We start from the raw sequence: 13,884 nt of genomic DNA on the forward strand, positions 1-13,884 counted from the left end.
TATTTATTTACTTAGTTATATTGCTTTCATTAGCCCCCTAAATAGATTTCCATTTGTTATGGAAAAGAGCCCTCTGTGATATTTTTGATTGATAACTTTGTTTTAAACACTATCCTAAGCACCAGTGCCTAATAAATGCACCAGTAGCGGCTGAGAATTAAAGGGATACTATAATTTAAAACAAAACATATATTTCCGCCTCACATCAATGTCTAATGTTTAGTTAATTGGATCAGCAATGAAAACATTGATTTATATTATTCTTAAAAAAAGATAAAGTCATTTTTCTAGATAAATAAACATATTTCATCCAAGCTCTTTCCAGTCGTAGGATTCGAGCTGTTTGTATAGCGGAAAATTAGGCATGATGAATGCTCCTTATTACTCATGATTGCTTTCCAGCCTGGGAACGTAAGGGAAGGTAAAAGGATACAACCATCATAGGTTTCTGTTTGTTTTCCTATATCCCCGTTCTTGCAAACAACTCATTAGGCTGCAGGGTTGTGATATAACAATGGACTTCCGACCAGTGACCCTTTTGGGCTTTTTTGTGGGTGAGACAGAGCTAGGATCTAATGACTGGGAAATAGATGGACTCAGGGGCAGGGACTGTCCTTAAATAGCAGCAGTCCTGATACCACCCTCTTTCACCCCCCACCCAGTGCTTCTATCGCTCATAACAGATAAAGGGGGCCAAACTCCTATCAGAAGTCCACTTGATGCAGGGACTGCAAAAGAAGTGGGGCTTCCAGGAGGGGTGAAGAAGCCAAGGGCAGGGGTATGGGCATAGTGAGGCCTTGGCTGTGTAGGTGTATGGCCACCCTGGCTGCTGCAAACTAGTGCAAAGTGCAGAAAGGGCTATATTTCTGCAGGGTATGTTTTACTGGAGATAAATATCACTGGTGATGTTGCTCGTAGCAACCAATCAGATCTTTGCTGTAGATTTCTAACTTGTAGGTGACTGTTCAAATCTAATTGCTGATTGGTTGCTATGGGCAACATCAACAGTGATATTTATCTCCAGTCTTAGTAAACACGCCCCTAATGGTAAAAGGGGTAATCACAACCTTAGCAATAACAGGCATGATTAAGTACCCTGTTGGTATGAAAAGCGTAAGGCTTCTATTTTTTATTTTATATATGGATTAAATAAACTAATTTTTTAATACTATACGGCTGCTTTTCGCTATACTTTCTTTTTGGGAAATTCAGAGTGCCTGCCTATATCGATGTACGTGTCTAAACATGGCCCTAAACCAATGGAAAATTGTCCATTAAATGTACCAGCAGGGGCGGCTATGTCCCACCCCTGGTGAAGTGCCACGCACCTTGGATCTGGCAAATACACCCTGCTCAAGTGTACATTGAGATACAAAAGCATGGCAGTGGCTATAGTTTGCTCAGAATGATAGAAAAATGGAATTTTCCAGCACTACTTTCTTTCACTAACCAGACGCATTGCTTTTTGAGCCAAAAGAAACATTTATCTATTTTTGCAGATAGCACCTAAATGTGTTTCTGTGTGAGAGTGGATATCAGGGAAACCATGAGCAACCTGGTGAGTGTGGGCAATTAGTATAAATATCCTGCCAGTCGTCTGGCTTTATATATATAAGTACTGGGTACACAGCAGCACCTCTCCCTCCCCCCCGATGGTACCTCCGAGGATACCAGCACTGCAATCTATAATCATGCTCCTTCTAACATGAGAGATGAGCTGTGGAAACACTTGCGTGCTGTTAAAATCCATTTCTTATGATTGTCTATAGAAACTCAAAATGAAGCCATGGTGTAAATGTATTTTTATTATGCACAAGTCATCTGTCGTATCTCAGTGAGCAGCTAAATAATAATGGTAAATAAAAGGATGAGCTTAGCTTTGAATTTAAAGGCATATGTATTTAAGTAAATGATTGCGTAGACTTGCAGCAATGAGAGAGAGTGGTGAGTGAGTGGAGCGCCACAGTATGATGGTTCCCCACTGAGAAGCACAAGGGGTGTGCAAATAGTGCCTCGCTATGGGGTGCGGCCATACTTCCTTCGACAGGACATTTGCAAGCAAGCCTATTGGCTGCTGTTGGCGTCTTGGTTGAATTGAAGGTTAGACTGGGCCAGCGGGACACGAGGAAAAAAAACCCAGTAGGACCAACCTTCACCAGTCCCCTTACCCAGACCGGCTTCCTACGGCCGCTCCTCTGTCCATTCACAGCTGCAAGTTGAGGAAGAGGTAGAAGAGAGTGCAAAGTGAGGGGGGGCCCTGGACACCCCAGTCCAGCAGGTTAAGTTTCTTAGTAGGTTTTACCTTTCAGGTATTTCCCATAAAATAATGTTAATTACTGTGTTATTGATACATCATGTGGGTAATTTACAGCTGCAAGCACAGATGTGGTCTTACTAATTTCCCTGCAGCAAGTTGTAACAAAAAGTGAGTGAAAGGGCACTCTTTGCACTTCCCTGTAATTTTCCTTAGAAACACAAATTATTACAAATTTACCAGCAACTACATTACTGCTAAATTCCTAATACCGGCCCTGACTTTGCTCCTGGCACTGACACAAGTAAGTGACCCTCCATAAAAACTGCACCATCGGTTAGTGACCAATAGGGATGTGGTTTGTGTGTGTGACTGTGTGTGACTATATGTGTGTGTGACTATGTGTGTGACTGTGTGTGGGCGATATTGGGCTAATTCAGTTGTTTGGCCCTGGGGCCAAACGATCGTATTTCAACGACGTGTATAGGCGTCCATCTGTTCGGGGGCCACATCAACAAGCCAATGCGGTCTCCAATCCGACTGATTTTCAAACCTGCCCGATCGAGATCTGCCCAATTTCAGGCCAGATGCCGGACAGGCAGGCCCATTGTTAGTGCCCCTACACGGCTCGATTAGCTGCCAGATCGGTCTAAGGTACTGATATCGGCAGCTAGAATCGGGCCGTGTATGGCCACTTTAAGGGCAGTGGCAGACAGGGAGATTAGTTGCCGATTAGTTGACGCGTATGCCATCACACCGGCGATTTACATTCTTGCCAGTGGGATGGCATTGCGGGGAGATTAGTCACCCACTGGGCTACTAGTAGCAGCTACCAGTAAATGATCAGCATTGTCTTTTTTAGTAGCCACGACAAGTAGCTGCTACTAGTAGCTCTGTTTGTCTTCACCCTAACTGTGTGTGTGTGTGTGTGTGTGTGTGACTGTGTGTTGGCATATGCTTTTCTGTCAAACCACCCATTTACAAATCCCTCTCCTGACCCTGTTACACGGTAAAGGTTTCTTTTTTTCAGCTGACAGAAAGCACTTCAGTCAATTGTAATTAACCAGGGCAGAAAAAAAGAAAGCTATAATAGACGAGTATTAAAAAAGCTCACAACATATCTGAATGAATTAAGGGCAGCGTGAGAGGCAAACTGTGCGCCCAGCAGCAGCCATTTACTGAGTGCTCATTAGCTAGAAAGGAACAGGAAAGCTCCCATGAAGTTCTCATTTTAAAGGTTTAGATGTTTGGGCGAACGGATCCTGTCTGTAAAATCCAACTTTGCCAGTGGCAAGGCATGCACACCGATAGGAACGTACCGCTCAGCACAGGGTCTTATGGCTGCCTGCCATCTAACGGGTGCACCCACACAAGCACTTTAACTCAACCACTTCTTTTGTGCCACCATGTACTCTGAGTAGGTACATGTACAAACTGGTGGATAAACATAGATGGGCACTGTGTTTATATTCAAGGAAATTAGTGCATAAGGAATCTTTTGTCTGACCCCCAGTACCATGTAAACACAGAGTCAAACTCAGAATTAAATCAGGTGTTTCCCACCTCCAGTAATAAGTATATGCCTGGTGCTTAGTGAGTGGGGTGCATGATCCAAAAGATAATAAAAGTGGCAAAGTGTGTGTGGGGGGGGGGGTTAAAATACTTGTGTGGATGCAGTGGCTGGGGCCCCCTAGGTACAGTCTCTTGGGCCCCCTCATGAGGGCTGAGTTGGACTGGTGCACCTTCAGTCACATGGTGACACCACCCCAGGCCCAGACTGGCAATCTGTGGATTCTGGCAAATGCCAGAGGAGCTGCCGTAAGGTGCCACTATTTATTGGGCTGGTGGGGGCTGTTTGGGGCTCTGTGTACTTGAAATGCCAGGGTTCCCTTTGTACCCAATAGGGCACAGCGCACTTGTTTTTAAAGAATTAGGCACAGACGTCACTCAAATGTAAATAACACCAGCCAGACTATTTGTGCTGAAATGTGCACACAGTTGTGTTAATTTTGGTGAATTAGGCACAGTTGCATCAGACGCAATGCCCTTGTACAATTGCAATGATGCTGGAATTCTGGAAAAAATGCTGCATTGTGAGAAAATAAACATGGCAATTGCACTTTGCTTATAGCACTTGCAGATGTAAATGAGCCCTATATTATATATAATAATAACAGTATCTTCTCTCTATGTAGAAGTGCCCACAGACAGCTGGGGATGCTCCAACAGAACATACTCTTTCATTTATGTACAGTTTGACTTGATGTTCCGCGGTACCTTACTATGTGCCTTACTATGTGCAAATTGCTTTAAAAAATAAATATATATCGTAAATATGCATATTCATATGCATAAGAAGAGTTAGTGAATAGTTTGCCCTTGGCTTGAGCTTACAAATGTGGTGTAATTTATTTATAGTTTCCGTTTGTCCTTTATTTAAGTTTGGGAGTTGTTGGAAGCTGCTTTCAGGCCATTTCATACGCGGCTGGATATACAGGCACGTGTCAGACTCGCTATGCTCATTCACCATGCGTCTCCAGGGACCCCCATGCAAATTAGACATTCATCTGATGAACAGAAAACGAGCTAGCAGCTTTTAATGGGTTTGTGTGGGGTGTGGATTGCCGTGCACTTTATTTCAGGGCCCATTTACATGCATTAATGGGGTGGCTCAAGTGCAAAGGTTGTGTCCTTTAATTGTGTTTGTTTGGCTGAATAAATGTAAACAGGCCAGGTATCATCTGGCAATTCTGCAGCAAGGGCACCCTGGATGAAACAAAGGTGAATCTCTGAAGTTTTACATTATATATATATATAAATCCAAAAGACGGGGCGCGTCAGCTTATGCATACTTTGTACAAACCGTGTAACTAAACGTGTCTCTTTTCACTAAAATGCAGACATTTTTCCTTCAGTGTGTGCAAAATTGGTTTTTAATTTTCTCTTGAAGCTATATAATGGAGTGCTGGGGTAATGTGTATAGTATATATATGGGACTTTGATGGTTGTCGAGGCAGGGGGCAAAGGGCAAGAAACAGACACAATCCGCCATGTATTTCACACCCTGCTCCCTTGACAAAGGCGTTTGAGCTGAAACGTTGGGGTATTCTCTCATCCAGAGTATCTGCATAATGAATTGTTAAATAAAAATGCTTTTTTAATTATAATACCTCCCTGGGAAAGTGTTTTCCGGTGTGCAGGGTTTATTTGGGGATCTGTTGGTATATATAATCCTCTAATGGGGGGATTGTTGAAACTCTAGCACCTGGATATTTTATATATATTTTTATATATTTTTTAATTGTTTATAAAAGGGCAAGAATATCTTAGCCCAGAGTGCCCTCAATTTTTTTAAATTCTAAACAATCAACACTTACTGCAAAGGAGCCAGATGGTAGAGGTAGGGCCACATTGCACCCTCCAGTGATGCGCTCTGCATCTTGCACTACATTTTTTCAGCGAAGTTGCAAATCCCAGCAGTGCCCCAAACACTGGGTAAATAAGCACAAAGAGGTGTGATTTTGCACCTAGGGTCAGCAATATTGGGCCAATTTAATAATTTGGTCCTAGGGCCAAATGTTCACATTAAAATGGGGGTTATATGGGCCGTCAGACATGACAGCACCAACGAGCCAATGCAGCATCTGATCCGACAGGAAAATCAAACCTGCCCGATTGAGATCTGCCCAATATAAGGACAGATATCAGTAAGTTAGGTCCATTGGGCGTGTCCGAATTAATTCTAAGAGACCTGAATCAGCAGCTGAAATCGAACAGATTCATTGCAATGCATTCTACAAGCCGCTATTAATTTTATATAGTTTGAGAAAAGGCAACTTCCCTTCTTTTTAGACCTTGCAGAGCATATCTGATGCCTGAGGCACAGGCAGGTTTGTTGTTTTGTGCAAGATCACAAAGAGCTCACGCAGGAATTGAACCCAGGCCTCCCTCAATAACTGCCCCTGAGGCTCCCCCAATAGCGAGGGCTCCAGAGGTCATAGGACACCTTCGGAGCTTTATTTTGGAATGAAGGTTCTTGGCGACACATTAAATGTATCCTGAGGTTAACAAGCTAAGGAATCTTCCACCTTCTCTCTCTTTATCCCACTCCCTTGTTAGCGTTCCACACCCTCCCCCTCGTCACTTTATCTTACTTAGGTCTGTGTATTAATCTAACAAATGATGTGGCCTCCAGTGCTGGGAATAAGGGATCCCTGGCTAATTATTCCCCTGACACAGATAGAAGAGAGTGGGAAGAACAAGACAGGATTAAGGGATGCAGATGGAAAATAAATGAGAAAAGCTGGCTGGGTAATGCTCAGAGACCCAATCACTCTCACTGGTTTCCACCTTTCATGGCAAAGGGCAGCCACATGTAACACTAATGAATTCCTCACTTGTTGGTAACTAGAACTTATGTTTTGAGGAAAACATATATATATATATTTATATACTTGTTGCCATTTATAATTGTATCCAATATGTTTTCTCCCTCTTTCACCCATTCTCACCTTCCCTAACTTTCTTCCTTTTGCTCTTTTTCAGCTAACAGTTCTCTGCTGGGAGGAGGAGGAGGTACAGTATCTGTGTATCGTACTATGGTTCTAATCCTACTTGTCCAGTGGTACCACCATTTACACTAATTGCCTTTCCCTTGCCCTGTGTTCCATAGTGAAAGCCATATAACAGAATCAAGGCATTATCCAAACTTCTATGTCCTATTATATATTTGTAATTAAATGGGGGTCCCTTTAGTTATATATGGCTGACACTTTTGTGGTGCTTTTTCTTCATTGTGAGCGATATTTTGCTATAGCTTGGGCATTAATTTATGCCTGTCATTTTCTATTTGGCTACAGGTCAATTCTGCTCTACTAACTGTCATTTATTTACACCTATCTCTGCTAAGCACAGCTTTCTGACAGATTTTTACAACTGCCCATCATATTTATACTGTTATAGGTCAATTATTGAGCTATCATTCAGCCATAGACAACTGCCTGTCAGTTATTGACAGCCATTTTACTAGCTCCCTGCCAGTTCTGCATAAACTTGTCATTCATATAAAGCTCCGACAAGTACTCCATCTACAGATGTACAGTTGGATCCGGAACGTCATCCTGACCGATAAAAGACAATATCTGCCAGTTATGATGCTGCTGTCAGTTCTTCACTTTTTTCTCTTGGTTATAAACAAAGGTTTATGCGCGTCTGTATAGCAACACTGTACAACTGCACAGTACTAAAATCCACCATTATACCTAGACATTGATAAGTAAAGTGGTGCACAGAAAAAAAATGAGTTTACTGAGCAATAGAATGCGCTCACAGAGTTAAGCGGCCATCTTTCACTAGTTCTGAACCAATGAACAAACCTTCAGTGCATGCAAAGGGAGGCCTACTGGTTCAGTTGCTTCCGTTGGGGCTACATTTAATGGTGTGGCTAAGGCCTTCACTCCCTAAAAGGGCAAGGTCTAAGCCAGTATTTAAATATATAGCAATTCTGGCGGATTATGTGTGCAAATGGCATTTCCCCATGCACAGAGTATGGGTTGCCAGTAAATTGTCTTAAACCTTATGCTGTTACCATTCCAGTCACCACATCTCAGCTGACGTAGCTACGATCTGAACACTTTGGAGGTGGGAAACGGGAAATGTGTTATATTTTAATTCTAGAAAGTGCCTGAGATAGTGTCTGAGATAGGTGTCATTTACATGACTGAACGCATTGCGCAAAGTGCAGAAATGGCCACAATCTGCCATTTTTTTGCCTTTTGCTTGTAGAGTGCTTTATTGTTGGGGGTGGGCGAGGGAAATAATGTAGGCTTTTTTCAGTTTGGTGCAAGAAGAAGAATGCAGCTTGAACCCTAAGGAAATACAAATCACCCCTAGTATTTTCCACCAGACCTGGATCTGTGGCCAGAGGGGCTGCTGTAAGATGTTAGACACTCACTATATATTGTACCAGTGGGGGCAGTTTGGGCCTCTGAGTATTAGAGATGCCAGGGCATATTTTAAATTCCAGTCCAGGCCTGGTTTCCACCAGATCCGGGACAAGGAGGACACGCAAACCAAGGGTTGCATTCTGTGCACCGCGCCAGTCCAACAGTACTACCATTACACCAGACCAATAATTGCATCACTGGAAATGAACCAATAAAGCTGTAATGAAATTCAGTAAACATTTTCTGCAACTGCCACCACCCTCTTGTTCCAAAAATGGTTGCTCCCTAGACAGGTGTGTCTGCTGCCTACCCCTATTCCCCACCCTACTTTGCCATAGCATTAACAAGATATTGACTGCTCCTTCATTTCTCCATTAGCTTTCCAGACATGTAGAATCTATATGTCAGGGTTTATATTATTTTCCCAGTTCCCTACATGTTTTTCCTGTCCTACACAATAGTTTATCAGTGATGCATGGCAGTCTGTTACTCAGATTCGCCTCAGTTATTCCCAGGGACAGTGCATGTTAGTTCTGCTCACTTGTCTGGCAGCTGCACATAGGTGCTTGTCTAACTGTACATGACAACCTGTACGCTTCTCCCCGTATGAGTTATATACTCTGTCAGTTGTATGTCCACACTCAGTTGTCCGACAGCCATAATCTGCTGTATCTCAGTCATACATAAATAGAAATCCTGTGTTTCCCGAGCACATAGTTATCTGGGATTTATCCTCGCCCATTGTCAGCTGCACAGCAAACTGCCTGCATTATCAAAAGCCTTAAATCAAATGGCAAAAAGCTAGAGCTGCCTGGTTACCCCCATGTCAGTGTGTAACAATGTAATGCCACTTGTAATTATATGCTGCTTACATATCAGACTATACAGCTAGAGAAGAACAATAAAATAAAAAAGGATGGATGGAAATATAAGCACACGAGTATGGAGGCAACCAAGGGGCAAACTGCATTACATAGGGTCATCATTTTAATCAACGAGCTAAATAATGCTATATGCTGTCTTTATCTGGAGATTAGATATGAGTATCCCTATTTCATAGACGGCTAGTAATTCCATTAAGAGGTGATACGCTAGGTTCAGGAGATAAGTATACATTAACTGTTCTATCTCCTGGAGGCTCACAATCCTTTCGACATCATTTCCCTGTTGTGCTGCCATTTATTCATTTATATACCAGAAAGGTACACACGGATATCACCCTTCCTTTAGTGTAGACTATAGACTCTATATAAAGTGCATATAAAATGCCGCGCTGCATTACATTAGGAAATACCAGGGGTGTAACTACAGAGGAAGCAGACCCTGCGGTCACAGAGGGGCCCAGGAATGTAGGGGTCCCATTAAAGGCCTAATTAATCAGCAATTTTTAATTTATCTTGGTAGAATTGGTCAACTTAGCAATGTTTAGGGCCCTAAATTGAATCTGTTGTGGGGCCCAGTAACATTCAGGTATACTACTGGTAAATACATACAACAATATGGTATATCTTTGCATTAAGTGAAGCAATAAATGGTAAATAGAGAAAAGTATCCGGTGGTAGATAAAGAAGGAGCTGAGGTTATATTGGTCTTAGAGGAATATTTAAACAAGATGGATTGATTGATTTTGATTAACTCTTAACAAGGTTGGCATTTATTAAACCAATAATAAATCCAATCAAATTGGATTCAATCCAAAATGAGCTGGAATAGGTTGGTCTGAATTGATCTAATTCTAATTGATCAGCTTAGAAAGCTCGTCTGTACTACTTCAGTTTGTTCAACATCCATATTCATCAAATCCGCAAGAAAAAAAACTAAACAAAAACATTGTCCATTGCCTTTGGGACTGAACTTCTCAGACATTGATGAATTATGATTTTTGTTTGCTATGATTGAATTGGCCTATTGAATCAAAATGGTATTCCTAAGAAAGGCATTGGTTACAGTCTACCAGTAGTCAATGTACCCCAAAGTCCAGTGTGCTGGGAAACAGAGCTCTCTGACAGCCCCCAGATTTCGGGGTTATATGGAACCATACTTCTTATCACACTGCCAATAAATGGCATATTGTTAGTTTAGAGAATGCTATAGGAATATCTCAATACACACGGCCTGTCCCAGTAGGTATACATGGGGGTGTATATGTTCTACCAGGGGCAGCCAGATTACAGGAGTCACTGGATACTCAATACAGGTGAGCTGATGTTACCTACGGTTCAAATATAGTGTTAGAATGTAGATGGGGTTGTAGTTTGATTTGTCTACTCTTCATATCTATCCCAGCAATTTATCAGTTATGCTTGGCTGTCTGTTATATACATCTTTATTTACTCACTGCCTTTCCCTGCTAGTTATACACAGCTGTCTGTCAGATACACAGTCTCAGCTCAGCAGTCACTAGGTAACTGTGGCTTCAAAAATATAGGCTGCGAATTACACTGAGGTATTGGTTACACACCATTGTCTCCCATTCAAATGGTGCTGTCAGTCTAATTTACAGCTCTGAGTTATGGGCAGCAGCGTGCCATTTCTGCAAAGCTGTGAGCTACTAAGGTGTATGCAGGGCCGGACTGGCAATCTGTGGGTTCCGGCAAAGGCCAGAGGGGCTGCTGTAAGGTGCCACATACAGTCACTATTTATTGGGCCTTTTGGGGGGCTGTTTGGGCCTCTGTGTACTTGAAATGCCAGGGTCCCCTTTGTACCTAATAGGGCACAGCACACTTGTTTCAAAAGAATAAGGCACAGACGTCACTCAAATGTAAATAACACCAGCCAGACTTCAGCAGAATTGCTGAATTCCTATTTGTGCTGAAATGTGCACGCAGTTGTGTCAATTTTGGTGAATTAGGCACAGTTGCATCAGACGCAATGCCCTTGTACAATTGCATGATGAGACAGTCACTATTTATTGGGCCTTTGGGGGGCTGTTTGGGCCTCTGTGTACTTGAAATGCCAGGGCCCACACTGCCTACACCCCCCCAGAGGATGCCAATCTCACAGACACCAATAAGGAAGTTTAGTTCAAATTAGTCAGGCGGCTACAGACATATTTGCCCTATACTCTTGCTACTAAACTACAGCTCTTTGTTTCCTTAAACATTTGTTGTCTGTTATTGCAATTCAGCAGCACTGTTGGGTTTGCATTACAGGCCCGTACTAAGCAACTGACATTTATAAACAATTACCATTTATTAAGAGCTGTAATTTTTACATTTCTTTGTCCGTCAATCAAGGCAGTTTGTTATAAACAAGTGCCACTTGTACACACTGCTTCCCATGCTCACCTTTGCCTATCTGCCTCATACATGTAACTGACACTTGCACACAGCCCTGGGTTGCCCATACACAGCGCCTGTCACAGTTCTGCACTGCTGCGTGCCATGTGGACGGCTGTCTGTAAATTGTACACAGCTGTCAGCTGCATGCCATTACTGTGCGGCTTGCTGCTATTAGTTCAGTTATATGCAACTATCGGTCATTTCTAGCCGACTGTCTGTTAGTTGTACATAGCTGGCTGCCAATTATATATGGCTCTGTGCTTCGGTATAGAGCTATGTGTCTTTGGCGCTGATTTATTGCTTCAATAAGTACCTGAGCTTAGAATTAATGGGATTGAAAAAGCAATTAAAACGGCGAAAGGAGAAGGAAGGAAGGCCGAAGTGAGAGAGGTGGGGAAGGGAGGGCCCCAGTAAAGTCAGACAGTGCTATGAATGGAATTGGAAGGGCGGAAGGGACATTGGATTATTTTCTATATTTTATATGTGTATTAACTGAGTAGTTACATTAGTTTGTGATCACACAATTTGCAGGTAAGAAGTCCCTCTCCCCTTCACACTTTCCCTTCTCCCCCCTGCCACCAGGAACCCTACAGTAGATCTTAGGAACCTGCCTCATGGGGAATAAAGATCACTCTGGAAGGGTCTCTGCTGAACACCCATATGTAATATGTAATAACAGACACTAAGTTTGCCCAGGAGCAGTAACCCATAGCAACCAATAAGATGTATGCTTTCCAACAGGTGATCAGTAAATTCTACCTGCTGATTGGTAGCTATTGGTTACTGCTCCTGGGCAAATTTAGTGCCTAAACCCCTAAGTCTTCTTGGGCTCACCTAATCATGGCATCCTGGGCTTTCTGTACAGGGGTGGGCCAAGGAGACTCCTGGGATGAATTTAATTATCAGCTTTATTCCTTTACAACTTGAATCTTTCTATGTGCCCTTCCAACACTATTTCATGTCATCTGTCAGTGATTCCTTTAGCTCCCCCTACCAAAATCTTTTGGCCCATTTGTGGCTTCATAATTATAATTATACATATAATCCTATACTTTGGCTTCCCAAATTAAAATGAATTAGGTTGCACTGAACAATAATATCTGGATTGGGATCTAATCAGATCCCTAAATTGGATATTCATGTTTGAGCAAAATCCCCCCAAAAACTGCATCATACCCTAAGAAAATATTAGGGGTTCAAATTCAGTTTAGCCTGGCTCTAAGGATCTGGCCGCAATTGCTGCTAAATGTACTGGAATTAGGCTGAATGCTGGATTTTGTGCATCAATAAAATCAATTTCTATTTGTTCTAGCCTTCCCTTTGCGCCTGGTGTTCATCTGTAGATGTTAGTGGCCCTAGAGTGCAACCTCCCCTGTGTGCTGGAAATGCCTTTAGGTTTAAACTGAATTATCTATTAGTAGTTGAATCCAATGAGCTTTTACATTACATAGCATAACGATTTTGAGGGCAAGCCCTTACTTGGGTTAGGGATTAAAAAATGACCCCTAAACTGCTAATAGAAAGTAAGATGTCAGGGAAAATGACCCTGGATGGCTTTATTACTTAATTATCTAATAATGCTGCTCTGGGGAGGGTCTGTCAATGAACAATGACTTGCAATTGAAGTGAGCTGGGTGATGGGGGGCTGTGTAGATCATTAATGATGATAACACAGTCACACCCCCCCAAAGATTGGTCATTACACGTGTTCCGTGCAGATGGGGCCACACTATAACTCACAAGGGACAGCACTAATCTGTGTTTATCAGTGACAATTAACAGTCATAGTGACTAATAAAGCCATAGCCATAAGGCTTGGATGATAAGTCCCTGCATATACAGTTAAGATGAACATACTTTTAAAGATCCAATCATATGGTAAGGTCCAAAAATGAGCAGAATTTCCCACAATATGCCCACCGACATCAGCCTGATCCACTCATTGATGATCAGATCACATGGTAGATGCAGGCCACTGGGGTAAGAACTACATGAACCAACCAATGCAGTTGTTGCTGCAGTATGATTGTTAAACCTGCCATACCTTAATATCTGACCGGACAAGCCCATTGAAGGGCCCCATACATGGGCCAATAAGCTCATGATCCCTGTTTGTATGTCCAAATGCCACCTTAACTCAGTAAGGGGCCAATGTAATAAACATATCAAAAGGGTCAGTGCCAATAAAAATGGTGCAAAGTTTGTTGATTTTTCTCTTATTTTGTAGATATATTCAGTCTATATGGGTAACAAATAGGTGCAACACCTTATGTCTGTTATTATATATGAAATATATATATTTCCATGCCAATTATTGCTTTCCTCCTAAGTCTGCTAACTTATGTATATCGTTATTAGCAGGGATGCCTCATTTCATTTCTAAGAAAAATGGTCATAAATGAAC

The 13,884-nt window shown here is 42.2% G+C and overlaps 1 protein-coding gene across 2 annotated transcripts in view; it reads left to right on the forward strand.

Annotated features, from left to right (window-relative positions):
• macrod1 (MACRO domain containing 1) overlaps positions 1-13,884 on the forward strand; it is a 333,436-nt gene that overhangs the window by 308,231 nt on the left and 11,321 nt on the right. For both annotated transcript variants that reach the window (XM_018093419.2, XM_018093420.2), the window contains exon 4: positions 6,800-6,829. In XM_018093419.2, coding sequence (XP_017948908.2) covers positions 6,800-6,829 — 30 coding nt within the window. The remainder of the gene's footprint in view (positions 1-6,799; positions 6,830-13,884) is intronic.

The sequence above is a fragment of the Xenopus tropicalis genome, chromosome 4 (genome assembly GCF_000004195.4).
Source record: "Xenopus tropicalis strain Nigerian chromosome 4, UCB_Xtro_10.0, whole genome shotgun sequence".
Lineage (NCBI taxonomy): Eukaryota > Metazoa > Chordata > Amphibia > Anura > Pipidae > Xenopus > Xenopus tropicalis.